This window comes from Nymphalis io, chromosome 29 (genome assembly GCF_905147045.1).
Source record: "Nymphalis io chromosome 29, ilAglIoxx1.1, whole genome shotgun sequence".
NCBI classification, from domain to species: Eukaryota; Metazoa; Arthropoda; class Insecta; order Lepidoptera; family Nymphalidae; genus Nymphalis; species Nymphalis io.
This window is the reverse complement of record NC_065916.1, coordinates 7,389,427-7,415,751: the sequence shown is the minus strand read 5'-3', so window position 1 is coordinate 7,415,751 and position 26,325 is coordinate 7,389,427. Positions and strand designations below refer to the sequence as shown.

Here is a 26,325-nt window from a genome sequence, read left to right as displayed (position 1 = left end):
GTGCATGAACATGTCTGTTTGTCCTGAGTCTGGGTGTAATTATCTATATAAGTATGTATTTACAAAAGAAAAGTAGTATATGTAGTATATCAGCCAGGATATTATAAAAATTGTTAGATGGTGATGGACTTTTGGTTATGGTAGACGTGGTATCTTCGTTGACGTTTGGGTCATGACAGACGTGTGGTCGCCTTTGTCTGGGCGGTTGGGACGCTTTCTGTCTGCTGCTCTGTTCAAAGATATGATAATGTTTTACATTCGACGAGCCGGTTGGCGTGGTTGGTAGATACTTGCCTTTTCACGCCGAAGGTTGTGGGTTCGATTGCCACCGAGGACAGACATTTGTGTGCATGAACATGTCTGTTTGTCCTGAGTCTGGGTGTAATTTTCTATATAAGTATGTATTTACAAAAGAAAAGTAGTATATGTAGTATATCAGTTGTCTGGTTTCTATAGCACAAGCTTTGTAGCAGCTTAATTTGGGATCAGATGGCCGTGTGTGAAAAATGTCCCAGGATATTATTATTATTATTATTATTATTATAATGACGAATGTTCTCAAAAGCAGAACTATTGTTCGGTGGACCTGGATCCATACACCGATGTTCTAACCATTTGGAACGTGTGTTGGCTTCTTCAAGCCAGGTCAACGATGCCTGCGTTTCGAGGACGTCGCAATATCAGGAACAGCCGAGTTAGCAGACTCCTTGGTCAATACAACAAAAAAATAATAAGTTGTTAAAAAAAATAATAAGCGCTTTAATTTATAACCGCCATTTTCTTAATGGACAGAAAGGTAAAGTAAGTTATTCATTTTTGGCGCGACTTGTGATTTGTGATGTGTTCAAATGTGTTATTTGGTTGTCTAAGGCTAATTGATTGAGTAATATACATCAATTTGTATGATTAGTGTTCTATTTTCAAAAAGACCAATGCGAGGTCTTTATAAAATGAGTCTTCAGTTCCGGTTTTTTTTTATATGCACCGGGAGGGCAAAAGACTACTCCACCTGATGGTAAGTGGTAGTAGAGTCCAAACACGACGACGGCCAGTACAGTCGGGAAGAATGTTCTGCACTAGCCGCCCCCGCCTTGCCGGCCCGCAAGATGCCTCTTCACGCCTCGTTTGAAGGAACAAGCCAGGCGGATGTTTAGCATGCTACCACCAGATGAGCAGATGGTCACTCAGATATCCCTAAGTCGATATTACTTACTCTTACGACACCCATGGGAAAGAGAGGGGCAGTGAAACGTCTTCTTTCTCCGTCACTGCACGGATAATGAAAACATCAATTTAATTTCTGAACTGTTCCTCGTTTTAGTTTTCATGAATATTGTGTATTTATCTTCTTTATTTATCAACATTTTGTAGGGGTACTGGTCGCTGGCTCACTTGTTGTTAACTTCTTGTTTAGAGTTGATGAAATAATACTTTCTTGCTGGTCGGATTGGAATGATTCTATTTGAAAACAGCATGAGTATATATCCTCATCAGTCGTTCGCTCTTGACAGAGTGGTCGTGGTTGACGATGACGCATCGTTTTTGGCTAATGTATCCCCCGTTATGTGTCTCAATTTGATGCGGTCTTCAGCATCTCTAGAACATTGGAGTATGGAGGTCTGTATTTCAGCTTTTATAATGTGTGAGTGCGTCAATTTTGCGTCGGTCTTTTTGTCGAACCGTTCATGTTTCTGCGCCATAAACAAATATAGGGAAGACCAGGCTTCTCATCAGGCGGACTTTGGTGGCTTTTGTTATATTCCAGTTGCACCAGACTCTTTTTAGCCTATCAACAACAGACCAGCCCATCTCCTTTGAATCTCGTCCTCACATCCACCAGTGTTCGTGTTCGTGATCATGGAGCCAAAGTACACGTAGCCTAAGACTACTTCACAGTTGCCAATCATAGAGATATCCTGTTGATACAGTTCAGAACGGTCCACGATCATCATCTTGGTGTTGACTCTATTGATCGCAAGTCCGAAGGAGAGGTTTATTGTCTCCAGGCGTGTCAGCAAGTGTTGCATGTCTTCTTTTGTTTGAGCGGGAAGAGTAGTGTCATCGGCGTATCTTAAATTGGATATCTTACGAACTCCTACTGAAACCCCCTTGTCCCCTTGCTCCTAAAAGATTCTCATAATACACTCCGTATATATGTTGTGTAGCGGAGTTGTGAATGATGTTTAAGATGAGGTTTGATTAAAACAAAGTTTCTTCCACTACTAATTTATTTCTTGTAGAAATAATAAACACAAAGATAGGCACAGCACAGAGTAGAATGAGAAGAACGAAGTATGAAGATAAGTTTAGATGCAAGAAGGAAGTATGACTTATTACAAAGACTTAAGGTGCAAAATCGTGTAGCAAATTACAAGCGAGAAGCGACGTGCGTTCAGTACGAGATCTAGGATTCGACTGGTTGGCGGAAGGCGGCCGACTGCTGAGCCGATGCGCTTACGTTTCTTTGTTCAAAGTAACGGTATTTTATTTAGAATAGACATTTCTATTATACGATCGCGCGGCGACTGCCTTCCGATATTACATAAATTATTATATTATATTTTAATTATTTATATGATTTTAAAGTGTAAATATTTATATTGTGTATTACATGTATATGTTATAATATATAATATGTATTTATTATATAATTTATATAAGTATATAAAGTATTATAGTATATATAGTATAGTTATATGTACATATGTTATAGTAATATTTGTATTTATGTTACATTTATTATTTTATGTATGAAAAATATGTAAGATATTATATGATTATATATATAATGTTTTATTTATATAAGTTATATAGGTTGTAGGGATCTGGTAAGTGTCGCGTTCGCCACAGTTGGATAGGAGTGGAGAGAGTATGCACCCTTGGCGAACACCAACATGTGTCTGAAAGCTTTTTGAGTCAATGTCGTCTATTCGAACAGTCGCAGTCCCGTCCTCGTATAGTCGGCTAATGAGACGAACTAGGTTGTTAGGTACTCCCATTTGTATGAGTACGTCCCATAACTTGTGCCATTTCCGTCGAAGGTCGTCGTTTTTCCGTGTCGAAGGCCTTGGGAAGGTTGACGAAGCAGATATAGAGCGGGCTGTTAAACTCTCTAGACTTTTCGATTATCTGTTGAAGAATTAAAATCTGCTCCCTTGTTCCTCGACCCTTGATGAATCCTGCTTGCTCCATAGCTATTTCAGGTTACAGAAAAGCTTGCAGTCTGGTGTTGATGATATGAATATGCGAGATTCTGCTGCTTCGACGGTTTCTATAGCTCTTTGGGACGCATTGTATGTCGCTCGCTGAAGACCTCGAACTTGGGACTATTCTGGTGTCTCAGCAGCCAAGTTAAGATGCTAGATATTCAACATGCTGTTGACGTGTATGTGTGCTGCCTCACGCACCGCCTGTTCAAGTCTTCGCAGTTCAGCTCGTGGAAACGTCTCGTCAAGTCTAGCAACATTAATAGCTCGAGCTTTGGGAAAGATTAAGACTTAACGCTTTCGCGGTATAATTCTTAGTATTGTTGTTTTTCTATACTATCAAAAATACAGTACAGTACAGCAATTATTATTATTGTATACTTCAAAAATGCAATGCCTGTCTATCAACTACTGCTTACAATTTCGCAGGCTTAAATAATAGCTCGGACGATATACAATCCCGTAAAGACTGAAATAATAATAATATTTCTTCATACAAAATGTAGTATATATGAAAAATATAATAATATATAAAACTTAAGAACAGAAATAAATAGAATATAATCAATTTAGTTGACAAGAGAAAGTGTATGTAAAATATGTATGTGCTAATTTGGTGAAAGTGGAGCTTGAATTATAGTGTAGAAGTCCTAAGACCTAAGGTCAATGGTGCCAAAAGATGTTCAACCGCGTCGTATGTCATGGAATTTAACCAGTCGAATATTTCTATTTTTAAAAATACCAATTCGAGGTTTTTATAAAATAAGTTTTCACTTCTGAATGCTAAATATAGAATAACCATAATCACCCCTTGTTGTATTCAATTGTTGCACCATAATTAATTTATTCTTCTTCCTGTTTGTCAATTTTGAAGTGCGGTTCACCACCGAATCCATCAATATCGTCTTGAAGATTAGGATTTACTTTAAGACTTTTGTAAAAACCTAAGCAGTCTTTAGGTATGAAGCCAAATGTTGACTTTAAGTCCTAGTTTTGCTTGAGGTATCACATGTGGCCATCATCATGTGGCCATGTTTCCACCTCGAAATACTTCCCTTTTATAATTTTCTCAATATTTAATTTCTGAACTGTTCCTCGTTTTAGTTTTCATGAATATTGTGTATTTATCTTCTTTATTTATGAACATTTTGTAGGGGTACTGGTCGCTGGCTCACTTGTTGTTAACTTCTTGTTTAAGGTTGATGAAATAATACTTTCTTGCTGGTCGGATTGGAATGATTCTATTTGAAAATAGCATGAGTATATATCCTCATCAGTCGTTCGCTCTTGACAGAGTGGTCGTGGTTGACGATGTCGCATCGTTTTTGGCTAATGTATCCCCCGCTATGTGTCTCAATTTGATGCAGTCTTCAGCATCTCTAGAACATTGGAGTATGGAGGTCTGTGTTTCAGCTTTTATAATGTGTGAGTGCGTCAATTTTGCGTCGGTCTTTCTGTCGAACCGTTCATGTTTCTGCGCCATAAACAAATATAGGGAAGACCAGGCTTCTCATCAGGCGGACTTTGGTGGCTTTTGTTATATTCCAGTTGCACCAGACTCTTTTTAGCCTATCAACAACAGACCAGCCCATCTCCTTTGAATCTCGTCCTCACATCCACCAAGTGTTCGTGTTCGTGATCATGGAGCCAAAGTACACGTAGCCTAAGACTACTTCACAGTTGCCAATCATAGAAATATCCTGTTGATACAGTTCAGAACGGTCCACGATCATCATCTTGGTGTTGACTCTATTGATCGCAAGTCCGAAGGAGAGGTTTATTGTCTCCAGGCGTGTCAGCAAGTGTTGCATGTCTTCTTTTGTTTGAGCGGGAAGAGTAGTGTCATCGGCGTATCTTAAATTGGATATCTTACGAACTCCTACTGAAACCCCCTTGTCCCCTTGCTCCTAAAAGATTCTCATAATACACTCCGTATATATGTTGAATAGGAGTGGAGAGAGTATGCACCCTTGGCGAACACCAACATGTGTCTGAAAGCTTTTTGAGTCAATGTCGTCTATTCGAACAGGCGCAGTCCCGTCCTCGTATAGTCGGCTAATGAGACGAACTAGGTTGTTAGGTACTCCCATTTGTATGAGTACGTCCCATAACTTGTGCCATTTCCGTCGAAGGTCGTCGTTTTTCCGTGTCGAAGGCCTTGGGAAGGTTGACGAAGCAGATATAGAGCGGGCTGTTAAACTCTCTAGACTTTTCGATTATCTGTTGAAAAATTAAAATCTGCTCCCTTGTCCCTCGACCTTTGATGAATCCTGCTTGCTCCATAGCTATTTCAGGTTACAGAAAAGCTTGCAGTCTGGTGTTGATGATATAAATATGCGAGATTCTGCTGCTTCAATGGTTTCTATAGCTCTTTGGGACGCATTGTATGTCCCTCCTCTTTCAATTTCCCAAAATTTGGTTAATAGTTGATCACAACAAGGCCACAATTAGATGGATGTTTTTTAAGACCCTCTACATTATTTCCCCGAGTATATCGACGCCCAATATAATATCAACTTTGTTTGGCATCAATTTGCGGATCTGCCTGTGATAAATTCTCAATTTCTGACCAGTCCGCGATTGAAGTATTAGTTGTTAAGAGAGAACTCGGTGTACTCAGGACAAATGCATCAACTGGCATTGCATAAGAATTATATCGTGACTCTAATTTAAACGAAACAGAATTTCTTGTACGTGTCATCCCATTTCCTACTACCGATATAACTCCATTTACTAACGAACGTTTGAGGCCCAAGGCTTGAACAGTAGCTTCATTTAACGAGGCCTCTGAACCTTGATCTTGATAAGAGCACGTACGACCTGATAATAACCAGTTTTCGATTGTCTTCTTCTTAATGTGTCTCCTGTGTAAAATGAGTTAAAACTTCTAATCTCTTTCGTTTGAAACGGAAGGCTCTTTTGACTCTTCAGAAGTTGATTCCTGTTTTCGCTCAATATGCAACAAAGAGTGATGTCGTTTCCCACAACGTCGACAGCAAGTAGATTGACGACAGAATTTCACAGAATGATTATGTCCCAAACAATTGAAACATAGTCTCTTTGCTTGCAGAAACTCACTTCTTTCATCAGGAGACTTATTAGCGAATTGCTTGCATTGATATAGAATATGTGATCCAGAATACGTAGTGCAGGTATTAATACGTGAATTACTTCCGTTTTTCTCAAGCGTGGAATGAAAGGTTTTTGCTTTAACTATTTGCCTTGAAGAGATTTACCATCTCCAAAGTTCTGAAGCGTGTTTTTAAAAATTCAGTTAGATCCTTCCACGTCTGTAAACTCAGACTCAGACTGGCTAACGTGCACCTCCCACTGCTTGCGAGACTTTTGATCTAAACAACTAAATAGTTGATGAATAAATACCAATTTTCAACTTTTATGCCTATATTGTTAAGTTACCGAGTGATTTCAAGCATGATGATGTTGTATCGAAAAGTTGTTTCAAACCAATCGTAGACTCTCCTATTAGATTTTTTTTGAGTAAATAACTTCTTCATTATCTAAATAGTATTATATCACAAATTATTGTATCGTTTAATCAACATTTTCCAAGCTTAGGCATAATTTACATCTGTAGTAGATACATTTTTACGAATCCGAGTCCATACCACAGTTACACTCGATCCTTCAATCCTTATTCCCGGGTTTCGGCACTAAAATGTCAACACTGCACTACTTGAATAAAACACATATTCTTCGAAACTCAAAACTTACTACAAACAACTTATTACAATTTATTACAAAACCACATTTCATTTACACAATAAAATAAAAATCTAGCCATCGCGATTCAGAAATGCTCGATACCACACCCAGCGCCATCCAGCGACGAAGCGCCCGAACCATACATGACAATTCTATTCTACTCTTTATTTAAATACATTCTGAACAACGTATTTATGTGTAGAGTATAAATGTTTTTATAGCTGTTTATGTTATATTATCAATGAATTTAAATTTACTTTACTTGTTGAAAATGTTTTTAAACGCAAATATTATCTGACCGACTGAAAATCGAATTATATGATATACGCTTTACCTTTTCTATTGATTTCTATTAATTTCTTATAGAAATTAAAAAAGGAAAAAGTGATTTTATGCGAGACAATCCTTTTTATATGAGCCGACGACAGAGGAAGAAATTCATGGAAAAATGGAGAGCGAAGGCTCGGAGTCAGCCATCAGCGGATGGCTGAAGCCCTCCCCCAAAAAGAGGCGTGGCCGACCGCCCACGACGGGCGAGTATGTTGGCCTTGGGCGCTCCCGAGAGGCGCTCAAGAGCGCGAGAGCGAAGGAGCGTTGCTTCGATGCGGAGGACGCAATGGCGGCGTACAGTGCCGCGGCCAAAGTAGCCATGGAAGAGAGGGCGGCCCGTCTACGGAAACGCCAACCCGGCGAGACCGAGAACGTGCCGCAGACGTCTGCCGCTCTGGACATGGCAGTGCAGGAGGCGCTCGACGTCGTGCTTCAGGTCGCCAATAAGTCGGGCAACCTAAAGGGCACTTTTGTTCGGGCCCTGAAGACTGCCGCCGACACCATTAAAGGTGCGGTGGCGGATCTAAGGGCCCTTACCGTGACGGAGGAGGTGGCGCGCTTAGAAGGTGCTAACGCGCAACATTCTGTTCAACTGGCCGAGTGTCCCTGGGATGTCGCCCAAATGCGCCAACAGCCCGCTGCGGCGACGGAGGCGACCTTCCAAAAGGTCATGGAAGAGGCGCTGCGCGCGAACCGCGAGCAGTTCGGCATGATGCTAAACGCCCGCCTAGAGGGCATCAAGGGCCGTCTCCTCCCGGAACCTCAGCTGCGACCTCCATTGGCCGCTGACCGCAAGGCAGTGCAGGCTGCAGCCGCTGCGAAGACCAAGGATTCTCCAGCCACCTCTCGCGCGCCTGAGAGCGTCGAGGCCAGCGCCGTCCAGTCCGCCGTATTACCGAAGCGGCCTAAAAGATGCATGCACGGACAGCACAACGGAGTCTTGCCGAGTTCGAACAGATGCTGGTGGAGGTTGGGGCTCTGGTAAGGCAATTATCTCCCTCACCAGTGTTGGTCGCGGTGGACTTCAACGCCAAATCAATGGCTTGGAGTTCTCTTGTGGCTGCTGCCCGGGGTGAGGTACTGGAGAAGTGGTCGTTCTCGCTGGGGCTTGCGGTCCTCAACAGTGAGTCGGAGAGCACGTGCGTGCGGCAGCAGGGCGAATCGATCTTCGACATTACGTTCGTGTCCAACGCCCTGGCCCACCGTACTCAAAATTGGAGGGTGGAGACAGGCATAGAGACACTGTCGGATCACCGATATATCCGGTTTGATGTCTCTGCGTCTCCCGTCTGTCCTACACGGGACGTTCGGCCCACTGTGGACGGATGGATGGTCCGCGCTGGTGCTTGGGTCGCCTCGACAGCCAGCTGGCAAAGGAGGCGGCCATCGTCAAAGCATAAAAACCCGCTTCAAATACCCTTCAAGTAACTATGAAGTAGTAGTGTTTTTCGATGCATGCCATATGATAAAACTAATGCGCAAAACATTTAAGTAATGATAATCAACAATGATGGAAATAAGAACCCAATAAAAAGAGGACTAATGGTCGTCTTCATAATTTGCTGTAAGAAAAAGAATAACATCTTGCCAACAGATTATCTTACTGCCACAAAGTATTCACAAATAAAATAATGAAGGTGATATTAGCTGCGCAACTGTTAAGTCGAAATGTGGCTCGACTCGAGCCTAATAGACTCTTACAAGTACTTTTGAGTATTCAAGTGGTTTCGAATGTGGATTTTACCAAGAAGAACCGGCAAGAAACTCAGTAGTTACTCTCTTTTTTTTTTTAATACAAATTTGTATCAATTACATCCAGTGTATGTAATTATCCTTTACCTGTAGGATAGCTAGTTAAATATATAGTATCAAAAAACAAAAGAAATGTGTATTACATATATGTTTGTATTTATTAAGGATCTACAATAAAGGATACACACTTAAGAGTACATTACATAGAGGCATAATGTTTTTGTGCAAATGTGAGTTAAGTACAGCACAAAATATAAAATGTATTTGAATAGTAATAAAAATTACTAATTTCATTGAAATTATGCCACCCGTGTATTCTACCAACCCGCATTGGAGCAGCGTAGTGGAATAAGCTCCAAACCTTCTCCTCAAAAGGCAGAGGAGGGCATAGCCCAGCAGTGGGACATTAACAGGCTATTACTGTACTGTACCGTATGTTTGATATTTCGTGACCGTGCCCGCGAGTCATCGTGAACAAGCACGGAGCTAGACGACGACGCCTAGCGATATACCGATGTCACACAATTTGATTCTGCTCTTGGCTGCTGTCATGACCTCGGCGTATGCCGTTCTTTATGCGTATAGTATAGCGTATGGCGTATTTCGTTCTTCTCGTTTTGGACAGTGACTGCGACCACAGCGGTTTTCGGGACGGTCCGCAGATTCCTCTTTCGCGGCTTTTTCAAATTTTTTTTCATATAATTCCCACGAGTGTATGGAAAAGACGGTCAATCCAGGCGGTGCTCCCTACAACAAAAAAAACAACGAACAGTGAAAAGTTTATTGTTCACACTTATAAGTACAGCACAGCACAATAAAAGTCCACATAAACAGAAGAAATAGTCAATAGCACAGCACAAGCAAACAAACAGATAACAAGCAACCAAAGTAAGTAAGGCGTAAGCGGGTGAAAGCGTAAATAAAAAAACAAAGCAGTGCGCGTCGAGATCGAGATCTGACTAATTCTCCCCGCGCGTCGTGCCGCCGGTCGCTAGCTGCCGTGGTAGGAGGGCAGCGGTGGCGAATGAGCGAGGCGCGCGATCGTATGATCGCTTACGTATTTATCTAATATAATAATTACATACACTTGTTTCAACTGCACTTGGACAAACATTGCTATATTTAGTAAAAGTTAAGTGTTAAAATCCGACAAAAAACTAATAGAAGAAAAAAATATACGAAAGTGGTCTACATACACACACACAGACAATCTTTTTTTTTACAATTAATAGGCCAGCGTTTGACCGTTGACTTGCCTGATGTTGTCTAAAATGTAGCACGCTTGCCTATAAGAAACCAGTTTACTCTGGATCTCTACACTTCGGAAAATATACCGTGATACCGTGAGTGTGATTGGACTTTTAGTATGCATTGAATGAAAGCTTGAAATATTTATTCAAGACTGATTGAATCTGGTAACCTTTCGTTTCCTCTAAATTGCAAATTTAGCCAAGATAATATAGAACTATTTTTGGCCCCTTACGAAGTCATGGAGGTCACAATAATAATCCTAACGCAGTGCAGCTATAAGCCTTTTATAAGAAAATATTGTGTTCACTTAGTAATATACAGCGTTTGATATATATTGAATGTTAAGGAAAATTTCCTATCCTGTTTGGATGTTCACAAGCTTGCTTCTAATTCGTTAGGTCTTACTGTTACACCACATTCAGTATTGGTTAAAGTTAGACGAAAAGTGTGTTTTACATTCGTGGGCGCCTTTTCAATCAGTTCAATAATAATTGTACCTGCTGTCAAGTAAGCCTAATAAATCGTCAACTTTAAAGATCAGTAGTGTTTTACTTTATACTGTAGTAAGCTATTCCCATCCTTACAAGATTGCATTGCATAGCTAAAAAAGATACAGAAAAGAATAAAAATCGACTAAAAAGACTATTATATAATAAACACCATTTATTTCAAGGTAATTGAAAAAAAATATTTCGTTGTACCTATCCGTATTTTGTTATGATATGTTTGACTATATAAATAAATAATCATGAGACAGTATCGTCCCTCTCGGATTCAAGAAACCGCCACAAGTACAACCTGGAGCAAGAGCACTCTCGACTCGCAAGGGAAATAGTATTAAAAGTATTAATTGTACAAATCGAGAGTGCCCACAATAAACCAATTAACAACATTCTGGTTGTCACAACAACTTTGGTGGAAAAGGTACAGGAGACCCGCAAAGACGTCAGCGAGGCTGTGAGAAATCTCAGGCGGTTCGGAGCTAGCTCGGCTACGAGACCGTGGAGCCCTTCAGAGCCATCAAAGAGATCCCAGAGGTGCAGAAGGGTTTGGAGGTCAGACTAAAGGCCCAGATCTCCGTCACCAAATACACCGGAAGAGGGCGCATAATATAATAACCTCAGAGAGACGCTATCCAAGATAGAGGCCAGTCTGGAAGAGTTAAAACACACAACGCAAAAAATATATGTTTACAAAAGTCTTAAAGCTGACCGACTGTGGCGGGAATTAGAAGAATTGTTAAACTCCAGGTGGAGGAGTAGTAAAACCAAGAGACAAATGGAAAAAAGTAAGATTTTAACAAAAACCACTGTAAATATATTATTTTATGGTTTTCTATTATTCATTCATTTTATCAGCTTACTTTCATGACAAAAATTAACAAATAATGTCTAGTTTTGGGCAGTCTGGAAAACTAAGCCTAAAAAAAAGCTTTGGCAATACGTGGTGAGGTTTCTGGTGCTGGTGGTGGTCCAAGCAGCAGACAATCTCTCACTGCTTCAGAAGAGAGGGTGTTGGGCATAATGGGTTTGACTGCTGTTATTGGTCAAGCTGGAATTAAAGAGAGAGGCTTTGATGCTAGTTTATTTTTTTGCTTGTGATCTTTGCTTATTAGTGCATTTTCTTCTATAAACAAGTGCATTCATGTTCTTCATATTTTTCGGGCTCCACCATCAGACCTAAACTCTCTACCATCCCTGACCAGAGATTCTGAACGTACAGTCTGTCTATCACAAATACCTGCCACAGATGAAATTATTTTGGATTTTATTCCTTCTTATTCTATACAAGGTACCATTTAAAAAAAAAATACAATGTGTTGCCCAAAGAAAATTAATTTAACATATAATTATTTATTTTCAGCAACAACATCAGCATTTACTGCCCCTTCTTCACTGCCACATCCTCCATGCTACCGTCAGCGACGTCGCCTACCGCGACCGCGTCACGGGGGGCTCCGCAATGACGGCTACATCGGGCAAGCCCGTCGCCCACCACATCCACGCCGCGGTCTGCTTCGAGCACGCACAGGCCGGGTTCAAACACCCTTCGAACGAGCTACAAGCGAGTTTGTGGCTGTTGAGAATCGCCGGCTGTAATTAGAGGTAGACCGGGAAAGAAATAACCATCAGAGGGAGCTGGAAAGGCTACGATTGGAATCGAGAAGAAATTCTATTTCAAGAAGGAAACCATAATCAAATTTTAAGTCGTTTAGCTAATACTGTAGACAAATTGCTAGAAATTTTACCACAGTTGAGAGTATCATCACTACCTTCAACAGACATTCCATAAAATGTCTAATGTAGTAATAGTGGTCTCAGCTGTGGGCTATGGACATTTCAAATTGCCTACAATATCAGGTATTTTTTATTTTTGTTTTACCTTATCATTTTATTTCTTTTAATTAGTATAATTGATCTTTTTGTTTTTACTTTAAATCTAAGAACTGAAAGCAATATTTATATACAGTCAGCTTCATATATAATGTAACAGTCCGCCTTTCTAATATAAGAAGTAGTGTAAAATATATTTAATATACACTATTTTACCTTCGTCATTTTTTTACCTTTGTTCTTACCTACCGTGCACACAACCACCAAATTTTTATATGTTAGTGTTTTAATAAAAATAATAATAAATTTGGCTGTAATAATAAATCTGTTTTATTACAGTATATTACATTCAAAATACAATCAATATTAATATTTATATAAGATAAATTAAATATACAGTACATAAAAAGTTCAATTTATAATTAGGAAATGTAAAGTAAAATCTTATTAAAGCTTAAAATAATCTTACTATATCTTATTCAATAAACAACTCAGTATGGCTCTTCCTTGGATTACTTCTTGGGATGGGATATGGGTGCAGGTTCTTGCATGATTATATCATCCCCATTATCATGTGCAGTAGGAAGTGGTTGTGGTGGTGGCAAGCTAGCTTGCAAAGCTATATTATGTAACACACAACATGCCATTGTAATGTTGCTATTTACATGAGGATGATAAGGCAGAACCCTGTCTCTAAGCAAACATCTCCACCGTGCTTTGAGTAATCCAAAACAGCGCTCAATACAGTTACGGGCTTGCATATGCATTTGAGTGTATCGGTCTTCCCTAGAACCTTGAACTGCATTGATAGTTGTCATACGCCAAGGGCGTTGCGGATATCCAGAGTCACCTGGATTATTAGTTTAAAATTTAGTTAGAGACAAGTAAACTCTTTAGATTAGATCTTTTTACTATTATAAACACCTACCTAATAGCCATACTTGCTCAATATTTTGATGAAGTTCACGCATATATGATTCAACTCTACTAGAAGAGCATATATGTGAATCATTAATGCATTTACATTTAAAATTAAAAGATTACTATCACAAACCTACAAAACCATAAACATTTAGGAAATGAAATTTATGATAGATAAGTAACAAAACAATTGGTGGTGGTGGGGAGTGGGAGTGGGAATGGTTGGTGGTGGTTGAGTGGTTTCAGCCATCCGCTGATGGTCAACTCCGATCCTTCGCTCTACTGCGCGTCGCTCTCAGAGCCCGAGCAGCTCTCCCCAGAACGAGGCCGCTTCTCCACTTTTCGCCGTTCTTTTCGCTAAGTCCTTCTTCGCGCCAAGGTTTTTGGCTTCAGCGCGCGCCATCGGGGCGCCGGCAACCACCACCATGTCATCAGAAACCATTTGTTCGCCAAGTTTGTTATTAAAGGTTGATTTGTTGTGTTCCATATTTCTTCCCACGAGTATAGGGGAAATAAGCAGTCTACCAAGGCAGTGCCTTCTGTACCTTGGTAACCCTATATACACCGTGAGGTCGGGTGGTATCACGGGATCTAAGCCTAAAGTTTTTTACTGAGGTTGTCTTCTCTCGGCCCAGCCGGTTAAGGCAAGGCTCTCGGTCCCACCACAGGCTGCGAGACATGTCCACAACACGAAACTGAGCGAACCCGCCACTCCCACCTCTTTTCTCCTGCAGCCCAAAAAGACTCCTACTACTGAAATCTCCGAATCCGCCGCGTGACCCCAAAATCGGGATGCTCGCCAATAAAAACAAAAACCAAACAGAATAAAACAAGAACAAAAAAGTCCACTCTGCTAATCAGAAAAGTACCCGGAACGGCCCGTGGCTCTACCGTCGCGTCAATTTTAGCTGCGGTCGACAGGCACTCCGAGAAAACGTCGGATTGCTTGTCGACCCCGTTGCCCAGGCTGCACCACGTTGACCTGCACCTCACCTCACTTATTAACCTAAACTAACCTAATATAACTAATAATGGACCTTAACAACATATATTTAAATTAAATATTGATGAATAGTAATAGTATAGTAGTAATTCCTTTCTTCTATTGCGTAATTAATTTACGTAGTGACTTTATATAAATAATGAAATATCATCAAACTAACATATTAATAAATACTTAAATTGTTTAATATTACTCGAACGAGCTACCGCAACTCTCAACTCTCTTCTTCTCATCCACGTGCAAAATAGAATATCTCGTTTTGTAGCGTCGTTTTTGTTCAATGCCTCGTTCTTCCAATATCCACCGAAAAAGTTTCCCTCCTTTTTTCATCTTCGAAGCCAGCTGGTCACCGTGGAAGAATACGACCACAACCATCTAGCAAAACCATGTAACCCGAAACAAAGAATATAAGAGTCTTTTAAAAATCGGAACCTCAGATCCCTAGCAACAACGGAACGATACTTAGAACTCACAAATGCACTAGAAAATATAAGTTGTGATATATTAGGCCTTTCTGAAGTTAGGAGAATGGGATGCCATATATATAAATATTCAAGCTACATTTTTTGCTACATGGAAGAGACAAAAGGCCTATATGGAGTCGGTTTTCTTATAAAAAAGGCAAAGAAATTCAATATCATAAATTTTACTGGGATTTCTGAGAGAGTAGCATTACTACAAATGAACTTTGGAAAATCAAACATTTCTATAATCCAGGCTTATGCACCAACAGTAGGATCCAGGGAGGCTGATATACAAAAAAAATATTACGATCTAGAAAGTGCCAATGCGACAGCAAATGAAAAGGTCCTCGTATTAGGGGACTTTTATGCGACAATAGTTAGACTTAGAGAAAATGAAAAACTTAGCACGGGAAATTATAGCTTGGGCCGAAGAAATGAAAGAAATCAATTCAAAAATTATGCATTGGAATATAAATTGATTATAATCAACAATTACTTTAAAATAAGACCCAGTAGAAGATGGACTTGGAAATTTCCAGACGAAACAGTCATGAACGATATCGACTACATCATGACAAATGTCCCAAAACAAGTCCAGAAGTATGAAGTTCTCAACAATGTTAAATTCCGCACTGATTATAGGCTAATAAGAATAACTTTCACCCTAAACCAACCGCAAATAAGCGGGAAAAACTTCGAACAACAGTAGGCAAACCGAGGAGAAGATGGGCTGATGACCTCGCGGAAATAGCAGGGAACGACTGGCGGAAGATAGCAGTTCATAAGGAAAGTTGGAAGAAGCTGGAGGAGGCCTTCACCCGCGGAGGGGCCCATACCGCAAAGAAATAATAAAAATATACATATATATATTATCATGTAGTGTTATGGGAAATAAAGGCTTTATTATTATTATTATAATATTGAGGAATAGTAGTAAGTTGAGGGAAGGCGCTGCTGTGCCCGTGTACACTTCAGCTCCGTAGTATTTTTCTATTAAAAAATATACAAAGTGATCATTTACTTAATATAAGTGTTAAAACCAGTGCAATAACGTTCAACAACAGCGAATATAACATAGTTCTCAGGAAACAATGAACATCAATCTAATATTCTATGGAGTAGAAGAGACCGAGCAGGAATACGAAAAATTACAAAATACATTAATACGCTGTATTAAAAATAAAATGAAAATCTCCATTGAGCAATTCGAAATAGATTTGTGAGAAGGCTTGGCAAAAAAGAGAACAAAACAAGACCTTTATTAGTATCACTTACAGCACTAGGACGAAAAATTAAATTTTTTGTAAGAATTTGCTGTAAGAAAAGAATAACATCTTGACAACAGAGTATCTTACTGTCACATAGCATTCACAAATGAAATAATGAAGGAGAAATTAGCTACGCAGCTGTTGAGTCGAAGAGTGTGGCTGAAGTGGCTCGAGCTATCGATTTATGTTTTTTTTTTTTAACAATTAATAGGCCAGCGTTTGACCGTTGACATGCCTGATGTTAAGCATCGATACGGTCTAAGATGAAGCACGCTTGCCTATAAGAAACCTGTTTACTTAAGATTTGAAGACACCAACATTGTACCTATCAGGAAATACAGGCAAAGCATGAATGTAGATTCAAAGCGCTTCGCACGTAGGCGAGGAATTTCCACTGTGTACCTATGGCGCTTTGGTCGCGTTTGCCTGGCCGTTCGATAGTAAAAGGGGGCGGGAGGAATCAGTTCGTGTAATTCCTGAGCACATTCTCCGAAATGTGCCGTTTTTTTAGACGCTTATAAAAATCAAAATATTTTTTATTGAAATAGACCTTTACAAGTACTTTTGAATCGTCAAGCGGTCTCGAATGTGGATTCTACCGAGAAAAACCGTCAAGAAACTGTAGTTACTCTTTCTGTTTTACAAAAATACAAATTTGTGTTAATTACATACACTTGTTTCAACTACACTTGGACAAATATTGCTATATTTAGTAAAAGCTAAGTGTTAATATCCGACAAAAAACTAATAAAAGAAAAAAATATATGAAAGTGATCTACACCTCGGAAAATAAACCTTGAGTGTGATTGGACTTTTAGTCAGCATTGAAAGCTTGACATATTTATTCAAGACTCAGGTTAAATCTGGTAACCTTTCGTTTCCTCTAAATTACAAATTTAGCCAAGATAATATAGAACTATTTTTCACAATTTTTTATTTGTCACAATAATAATCCTAATGAAGTGCTAAAGGCCGCTTATAACAAAAAACTAATGCATTTTGAGCTGAGTTAAGTTTACAGGTAGTGCTATACCATTGGAAATATTTCAATTTAAGTGGAAAAATAATCTCCAACCTGATCTTAACTTTAATAGGATTTCGCGCAGAAAATGAAATAGAAATCTTCAATTCCAGTAATAACTTGAAAGATATAAATATTCAAGAAAACTGTGGCATATTATCGTTGGAACTCAATGAATCGGAATGTTGCTCCGAATATGTCGACTGAATCGTGGGATATATAGCTGGAAACGTGATACGCCATTTAGTAATAACTATGAAGTGCGACGCATTTGTTTATAGTTTAGTAGCTAAAGATAGCCTTTTTGTCTAAATAAACTTATGGATGTAAAAACTTAGGTGGACTGTTTTATTCATTTCTAGATGTATTTCTTGTTTGCAAAAAAACAGAAGTTGCAATTAGGCAGCACACGAGTACTAACACGAATTTAGTTTCTCAAATTGTATCAAGCTATCATCGTCATTTTTAGGTATCGACATTTTTTTATCCAAGTGTCACTATAATAATCATAGGAATATTACAATAAAGTATATTATGGAACCATACTTTAAAGTCATCAATGGTCATCAATGGTCCTCCTGACTGGCCTAGGCCAGTCTGGGTATTGGCCTCGGGGTTGCCCCCCCTACCCGGGCTGCTCCTCCCCGACGGTTCATCCGTCGTGTCACTATGTTTTGGCCCAAAGGGCCAGGGTCATTGTGACCCAGTGGCTGTTTGTCCTGATTGGTTTTACGATGTATAAGGGTGTTGTCGTCCTATCGTGTCTCCAGATCGTCGTCATCCTCTTCACCGATGCCCGCATCGGAGCAGATGGTCGGCGACAGTAAGAGCTCACGAGGTAAAGGACGCCCCTCAACTTATATTTATAATATATTTCATTCATATCGAATCGAATAAATCTAATATATTCGACCGAATGGAATAGTTATATATGTAAAGAAAGAAAATGATTTCTTTCTTTAATCTGCATACGCGCGCGCACCGTTAGTTCGACAATTAGCCGCGGCGCGTCGCGTCAAGCTGGCTGTCATTGTCAAAGAAGAATTTGCATGAATTGGTGTTTTTTGATTAATAAAGTTAATTGTAATAAGTTTAATTAGTGCAATCGAGAGGTGATAACAATAAACTTTTATTGTCGTTTCTTTGTTTACAGAGCAACAAATTGAAGTTTTATTTCTCCTCTTGCAATAAAAATTAGTAATTGTCTTATAAAACGACAATACTTGTTTAGAATGGCACATAGATTGCAGTTTGCATTTAGATATGACGCATCACAAACCGACAGTAAGACGAGTGTGATCGCCATAACCTCAATTACAACAGACGACAACAAAAAGTACATACTGCCAGACGCTGATACATATGCGAGTCGCCACACAGCACTAACTAAGACAGAAACCTATAAAAGAGTGAAAAAAAGTTTAAATCAAAGAGGTCAAGAGAGAACAATATGGATTACCTGCACCGATGAAATGGTAAAAATTTATTTGGATGAAGATATCCTAGGGGCTCCCGTAGCTTCTGGCGTCTGACCAAGTCTGTGCAAAACAATTTCTGCCAACCTTCGCTGCCACCGCTCAGAAATCCGGACGGATCGCTAGCTCACAGTCCGCAAGAGCAAGCTGATCTCCTGGCTAAACTCTTTGCCGACAATTCCGTCATCGATGATTGTAGTGCACTGCCACCTACAATACCTGCATGTGGCCATACGATGCCTGACATCAAAATCAGGCAACGTGATGTGCGTGCGGAGCTGCAGTCACTTGATGTACGGAAAGCTAGCGGTCCCGATGGAATACCAGCCATAGTGCTGAAGAAGTGCGCAGCGGAGCTGTCTCCTGTGTTAACGCGCCTGTTCCAACTTTCTCTCTCTTCGGGAAGTGTGCCGGAGGCTTGGAGAAGAGCTAATGTGCAAGCGGTTCCCAAAAAAGGGGATCGGTCTGACCCGGCAAATTATCGGCCAATAGCTATCACCTCAGTACTTTGTAAGGTGATGGAACGGATTTTAAACAACCAACTGATCCATTACCTAGAAGATCACTCTTTAATTAATGATCGTCAATACGGGTTTCGACCAAAACGGTCCACAGGTGATCTTCTAGCGTACGTAACGCACCTCTGGGGTGAAGCTATCGACAAGCATGGAGAATCGTTGGTTGTCAGCCTCGATATCTCCAAGGCTTTCGACAGGGTCTGGCACAGAAGTCTTCTCTCCAAGCTGCCGGCATATGGTCTGCCTGCTCAGCTATGCACCTGGATTGCCAGCTTCCTACACAAGCGTAGCCTTCGTGTTTTAGTTGATGGTTGCGCTTCACAATTCTATGTAGTGAATGCTGGGGTCCCCCAGGGATCTGTGCTATCTCCCACACTCTTTCTTTTGCATATCAATGATATGCTCTCTCTTGGGAACATACATTGCTATGCAGACGATAGTACAGTGCATGGTGGATACCACGGACGCGCAGTGGCTGGGCGAGCGGAAATTGAGGAGAGGCGGAAGAATCTTGTCATTGAACTCGATAGGACGTTAGATCTCATCGCCAAATGGGGCTCTGATAATCTTGTTGAGTTTAATGCCAAGAAAACACAGGTATGCGCTCTCACGGCGAAAAAGTCAACATTTTCCCCTCTTCCCTCCCTCTGTGGTACTCCGCTGGTGATGCAAAGAAAAATCGCCATGCTGGGGATTGACGTTCGCTGCGACCTTAGTCCAAGGGATTACATCGAGGCTGTTATAAAAACAGCTTCACGGAAACTCGGAGTTCTGAACAAGGTGCGGCGCTTTTTCACGCCACAACAACTGTGCCTGCTGTACAAAACACAGGTACGGTCTTGCGTGGAATATTGCTCGCACCTTTGGGATGGCTCCGCTAAGTACCTACTTGAGGCCTTGGACCGGTTGCAGCGACGTGCCGTACGCATTATTGGCGACGTAAAGGTCACAAACACCCTTGAACCTTTACAATTGCGTCGTGAGATAGCAGCACTGAGCGCTTTCTATCGACTGTATCACGGCGAGTGCTCTGAGGAATTATTCTCTCTAATTCCTGCTTCCCCCTTCCTTCTTAAGTCCACGCGAGCTGGTTCTCGATGTCACCGCCTAACTGTGACATCAATTCCATCGCGAACAAAGAAATTTGGCAACTCCTTTCTTTGTCGCACTTCCAAAAAATGGAATTCCTTACCAGCTCACGTGTTCCCCTCCTCTTACAACCCGGGTTCCTTCAAACGAGGCGTGAAGAGGCATCTTGCGGGCCGGCAAGGCGAAGGCGGCTAGTGCAGAACGTTTTTCCCGTCTGTACTGGCCGTCGTCGCGTTTGGACTCTACTACCACTTACCAACAGGTGGAGTAGAGTCATTTGCCCTCCCGGCGAATATATAAAAAAAAAAAAAAAGATAATAATTTAATGTTTAATGACATATCTAAAAGAAATAAAAGAAACGGACGTCATTGCATCCACGCAGAAAAATGACGGTCAACTAAATCTAAAAAATATATCAGAAAGATTTATGATTGAGAAATTTGTATGTAAATTCTCAAATGCAAAACAATGGATAGAAACATTTGAGAATGAATGCAATAGATTTGATATTAAGAAAGATACAACGAATATAGAAATATTAAGATTGTTCTTAGACAAATCATGTGCAGACTGGCATTCAGCAACATTGAAAACTTTGAAAATAGAGGCTGGATGGTCCGAGTGGAAAGGTAAATTTTTAGATTCATTTGCTGATAGAGGATGGAATACGGGAATGTATGCCATATTTTACAAATATAAAGAAGGATCACTAATGGAATACGCCATAAGAAAAGAAAAGCTATTATTAGATATGGACGAGAATATTGGTGGGAAAAGCATGGTGACACTTATAGCAGCTGGTTTACCTGAATCTATTAGAAACAGAATGATCCAGAAAAGTGTGAAACCTCAACGAGATTACTTCATGAAATAAGTAAGTGTGAAAGTTTGGTAATTAATAAAAGCTTTATAAAAAAGAGAGAAGAGAAAGAGTATAGTAAGAAATACATTGGAGGGAAAAAGCCATGCAAAATTTGTCAGGACTTAAATAAAGGTACTCGGTACCACCCAGAACAGTCATGTTGGTTTAAAAAAGAAGGAAAAGAGATCAAATTTATTGGAAGTAATTCTGTATTAGAAGTAAATCTAAGCGAAGAGACAAAAAACGAGTAATCAAACCATTGATAAAAATAAATATGTTATTAGGAGACAAAATACAAGTGAACGGAACATATGATTCGGGTTCCCAAGTCTCTCTAATAAACAAAAGATTAGTTCGAATACAAAATAATTCAGATGATACAAATAGGATATTATTAAAAACGGTCAATGGTGTGACATACACAAAAGGACTAATAAATGTAAAAGTAAAAATTTTTGATATAGAAGAATGTGTTGATGTTTTCATTATAGACAAGGTTGATTTTGAAGATTTCATTATAGGACTAGATATGATAAAAAAATTCAGATTAACTCAAGATGAAGATCTAAATATATTGCAAAAGACAAAGATAGATAGATACCATGAAAAAATTTGAAGAGATAGAAACAACTAAAATCAACTTTAATGAGCATGTGAATAAAAATGAATTCGTGACAAACCTACAGCTCTTGGAAAACAGCAAATGGATTCAAATACAAAGTTTAATAGATAAATATAATATTGTATTTGCCAGAGATAAATATGATGTAGGGACAGTAAAAGAATATGAAGCTCGGATAGACTTACTGGTGGACAAATACTGCTGCAAAAGGCCGTACCGTTGCACAATAGAAAACAAAATAGAAATAGAAAAGCAAGTAGCAAATTTACTAAAAAATAACTTAATTGAAGAATCTTACAGCCCCTTTGCAGCGCCAGTTACTCTGGCATTTAAGAGAGATGAAAATACAAAATCAAGACTCTGTATTGATTTTCGTGAACTGAACAAGATAGTCATACCACAAGCACAACCATTTCCATTGATAAGCGACTTGATAATTAAAGCAAGAAACTGTAAATATTTTACTACTCTTGACATAAATTCCGCATTTTGGTCCATACCACTACGCATTGAGGACCGACAAAAAACAGGATTTGTCACACAAGATGGACACTACCAATGGACTTGCTTGCCCTTTGGACTGAAAACATCGCCAGCAATATTCCAGAGAATTTTATCAAATATATTAAGAAATAATAATTTGAGGGACTTCACTGAGAATTTCATTGATGATATCTTAATATTTTCACAATCATTTGAAAAACACATAGAACACGTAGAGACAGTACTTATCGCAATAATAGACGAAGGTTTCAGGCTAAAATTTCAAAAATGCACCTTTGCAGCAACATCCGTAAAATACTTGGGACATATTATTGGAAACAATACGGTAAAACCAATCAAAGATAATATTATTTCGATACAAAAATTCCCAACGCCAAAAACCCAAAAGAACATTAGACAATTTCTAGGGAAGATTAACTTTTACCACGAGTATATACCGAATAGTTCAATAATATTAGATCCACTACATAAGTTACTGAGGAAAAATGTTCAATTTTTATGGTCAGAAGAGTGCGAAAAATCTTTCTCTGAGATAAAGAATATATTATGTTCACAACCAGTACTGGAAATATTTGATAAAGACTTACCTATTACGATTTACACGGATGCCTCGTTGAATGGCATAGGTGCAATATTGAAACAAATTCAAAAAGATGGAAAAGAAAAACCTGTTGGTTACTTTTCAAAGAAACTCAATGATTCACAAAAAAAGAAGAAGACAATATACCTTGAATGCTTAGCAATTAAAGAAGCCATCAAGTACTGGCAATACTGGTTAATTGGAAGAAAATTTACAGTTTTTTCCGATCATAAACCACTAGAAAACCTTAACATAAAGGCTAGAACAGATGAGGAACTTGGGGAATTGACACTTTATTTGTCACAATATGACTTCAACATTAAATATATTCCGGGTAAAATTAACACTGAAGCAGATAGTCTCAGTAGAAATCCAGTTTTGGAAGACAATGATAATGACGAAGAAATTTTAAAAATGGTAAATTTGATAATATTAGATGACATAAAGGCCGACCAACAGAAAAACGAAAAAATAGGGAAAATGAAAAACAAATTAATTGAAAGAAATGGGATACTATACAAAAAAAATAGAAAGAGAGAAAAAATTATATTATCTGAAGAATCAAGTATAAAGCTAATAAAAGAAATACACACCGAATGGTGCCATTTAGGGATTAATCAAATGATAAATAAAATCAGTCCTTATTATACAGTAAATAGCCTAACGAGAAACATAAAAAAAATATGCAGTAATTGTGAAACCTGTGTAAAGAATAAATCTAGGGGCCAAAATAAATACGGATTGATGTCACATTTAGGGCCAGCATCAAAACCATTTCAAATAATGTCGATAGATACCATTGGTGGCTTTGGAGGACAAAGATCAACAAAGAAATTTCTACACTTGTTAGTTGATCATTTCACAAGGTTTGCGTTCATCTTAACATCAAGAACACAAAATGCTACAGATTTCATTAAGTTAGTGAAAAAAGTTCTTGAGACAGAAAAAATTGAAATATTACTTACAGATCAGTATCCAGGATTAAATTCAAAAGAATTCAAAGAATTTTTGAGAGATAATGATGTAAAACTAATCTTTACTGCAGTTGATAGTCCGTTTTCAAACGGACTCAATGAGAGATTGAACCAAACGCTGGTTAATAAAATGAGGTGCAAAATAAATGAAAAAACGGAAAAGAAAGCCTGGACAACAATTGCAAGGGAATGTTTAGATAAGTACAATGAAACCGAGCACTCAGTGACAGGTTTTGCACCAGTATATTTATTAGAAGGAAAAGTCACCAGCATCTTGCCACAAGAACTACGACAACCAATAGATACACAAACTTGGATCAAAAATAGAAAAGAAGCACTAGAAAGTACGATCAGATCACATACATATAATAAGAAATTATTTGATAAAGGCAGAAGACAAAGTGAATTCAACATAGGGGAACTAGTATATATTGAAAACGGAAATAAATTGAATAGGAAAAAACTGGATAATTTAAGAATCGGCCCATTTGAAATAACAGACAAAATATTGAATACAATATACAAAATAAAAACAGGCAGAACAAAAAAGGATACAAGCCTATACCATATAACAAAACTTATTCGAATGGAAGACAATATAAGTGATTTAGAGGATAGTGCTGAATAATAGATGCAATTGTAATGAGAACTACTGAGTAATTCTCACCCTGGAGGAGGGAAATGTAAAGAAAGAAAATGATTTCTTTCTTTAATCTGCATACGCGCGCGCACCGTTAGTTCGACAGTTAGCCGCGGCGCGTCGCGTCAAGCTGGCTGTCATTGTCAAAGAAGAATTTGCATGAATTGGTGTTTTTTGATTAATAAAGTTAATTGTAATAAGTTTAATTAGTGCAATAGAGAGGCGATAACAATAAACTTTTATTGTCGTTTCTTTGTTTACAGAGCAACAAATTGAAGTTTTATTTCTCCTCTTGCAATAAAAATTAGTAATTGTCTTATATATATATAAGTTCGTGCTACTCTTCTGTTGGACATCCCCCGCTCCCCGCAACGACCCCCTCCGGTGCTAGTTTAACTCGCCGCGTCCTCCGACGTTGGCTTGAGGAAACGGCCGGTGTTAGTTGCCAGGAGTCTGCCTGCTCAAGAAAAAGATAAGCGCACGAGTTGGATCCTGCACTTTTTTGGTGTACAAAAAAACCCTGCAGGATCAAAGTATTGGACAGCGGTACAATTAAATTACCGGTGTGCGCGGACCGAACTTCCGCTCGCGGGCGCTTAGCTTGGTCTCCCCTAGGGGTCTCACCTGGCTTGGTTGCACGCGCTGAGGTCGTGGTGCCCGTGCATATCTTACAGAGCAGTCTTGATCCGACACCACCATCATGTCTGAAGGGGGGGAGCCCCTCCCCCCTTAGACCAACGCAAGCGTGGCCGAGGCAGGTCCGGCATCGCGCGGTCAGTTGTTCGAAGAGACATCTTCGACAACTCGACCGTGCCTGTCACCCTCACCCCCGTCACCGCCCCGCGTATACGCATCGTACATGCAGAAACCGGAGGAGAGGACGTGCACCGGGCTGCTGAAGCAGACTTCGCTGCCACTGTAGCTGAGTCTACAGCAGGCGCGGAAGGAGCCAAGCGCCCGAGACCGGACTCTTCTCCGGAGTCATTGGAAGGGGAGGACAAGCGCCCCAAGACCGACGTCTCCCTCGCATTACCGCCGTATGGATCGCCGCAGGACTCGGCATCTTCATCGCGCGCGGCATCGCCTTCAGCGGGCGATGCAAGCGAAGAAGGACGGCCAAGGGAATTACCACCGCCGCGATCCCTCTCCCCGGTGGAGGGGGGGTCGCAAGACACCTGGCCGCGTGACTCGACGAGCTACGCGGCCCTGCCATCGACGGTCGAGGAGAGGACAGCCTCCCGTCCCACATCACCGCAACCGGGGCCGTCAGGGGTCTCCTATGCGGCGGCCGCTGCCGCTCCAGCGTCGCCCAGGAGTCGGGCCCCCGCACCGGTACCTGCTCCAAGAACGACGCCTCGTTCAAGCTACCCGCCGATTACGGCGGAACGCTTGCTTGCGAACGCACGCCCTCTGGGAAAGGGAGTATGCTTCCTGCCCGGATCCGCGGAGGAGTTCCGGGTGATTCAGCGCCATTTGACTGAGGTTATGAACCAGGACAAGACAATATCCTGGTTCTGCTATAGCCCAGCCGCGGAACTGCCGACCAAGGTTGCCATTAGGGGGCTGCCACTTGATACACCCCCGGAAGAGGTGATCGCCGCCCTGCGCAGTCTAGGGTTCCCTGCACAGAGTGTGTAGGCGATCCCAGGCGGAAGAAGTCGGCATGGGTGCACCTATTTTGTCCAGCTGGCGCACCTGAAGGAGCAGGAACTTAGAAACCTATATAGAGTAACTGAGCTCCTGTGCATGCCCGGCTTGCTGGTCGAGGCTTGGAGGGGCGCGAAGAGC

At 40.2% G+C, this 26,325-nt stretch overlaps 1 protein-coding gene across 1 annotated transcript; it reads left to right on the top strand.

The window, feature by feature from the left end:
• Positions 1-18,204: 18,204 nt before the first annotated feature.
• On the top strand, positions 18,205-24,754 carry LOC126779621 (uncharacterized). Its single transcript, XM_050503770.1, has 2 exons — positions 18,205-18,691; positions 23,855-24,754. The coding sequence occupies exons 1-2, from the start codon at positions 18,505-18,507 to the stop codon at positions 24,523-24,525; spliced, it is 858 nt and encodes a 285-aa protein (XP_050359727.1). The 5' UTR covers positions 18,205-18,504; the 3' UTR covers positions 24,526-24,754.
• Positions 24,755-26,325: the final 1,571 nt, after the last annotated feature.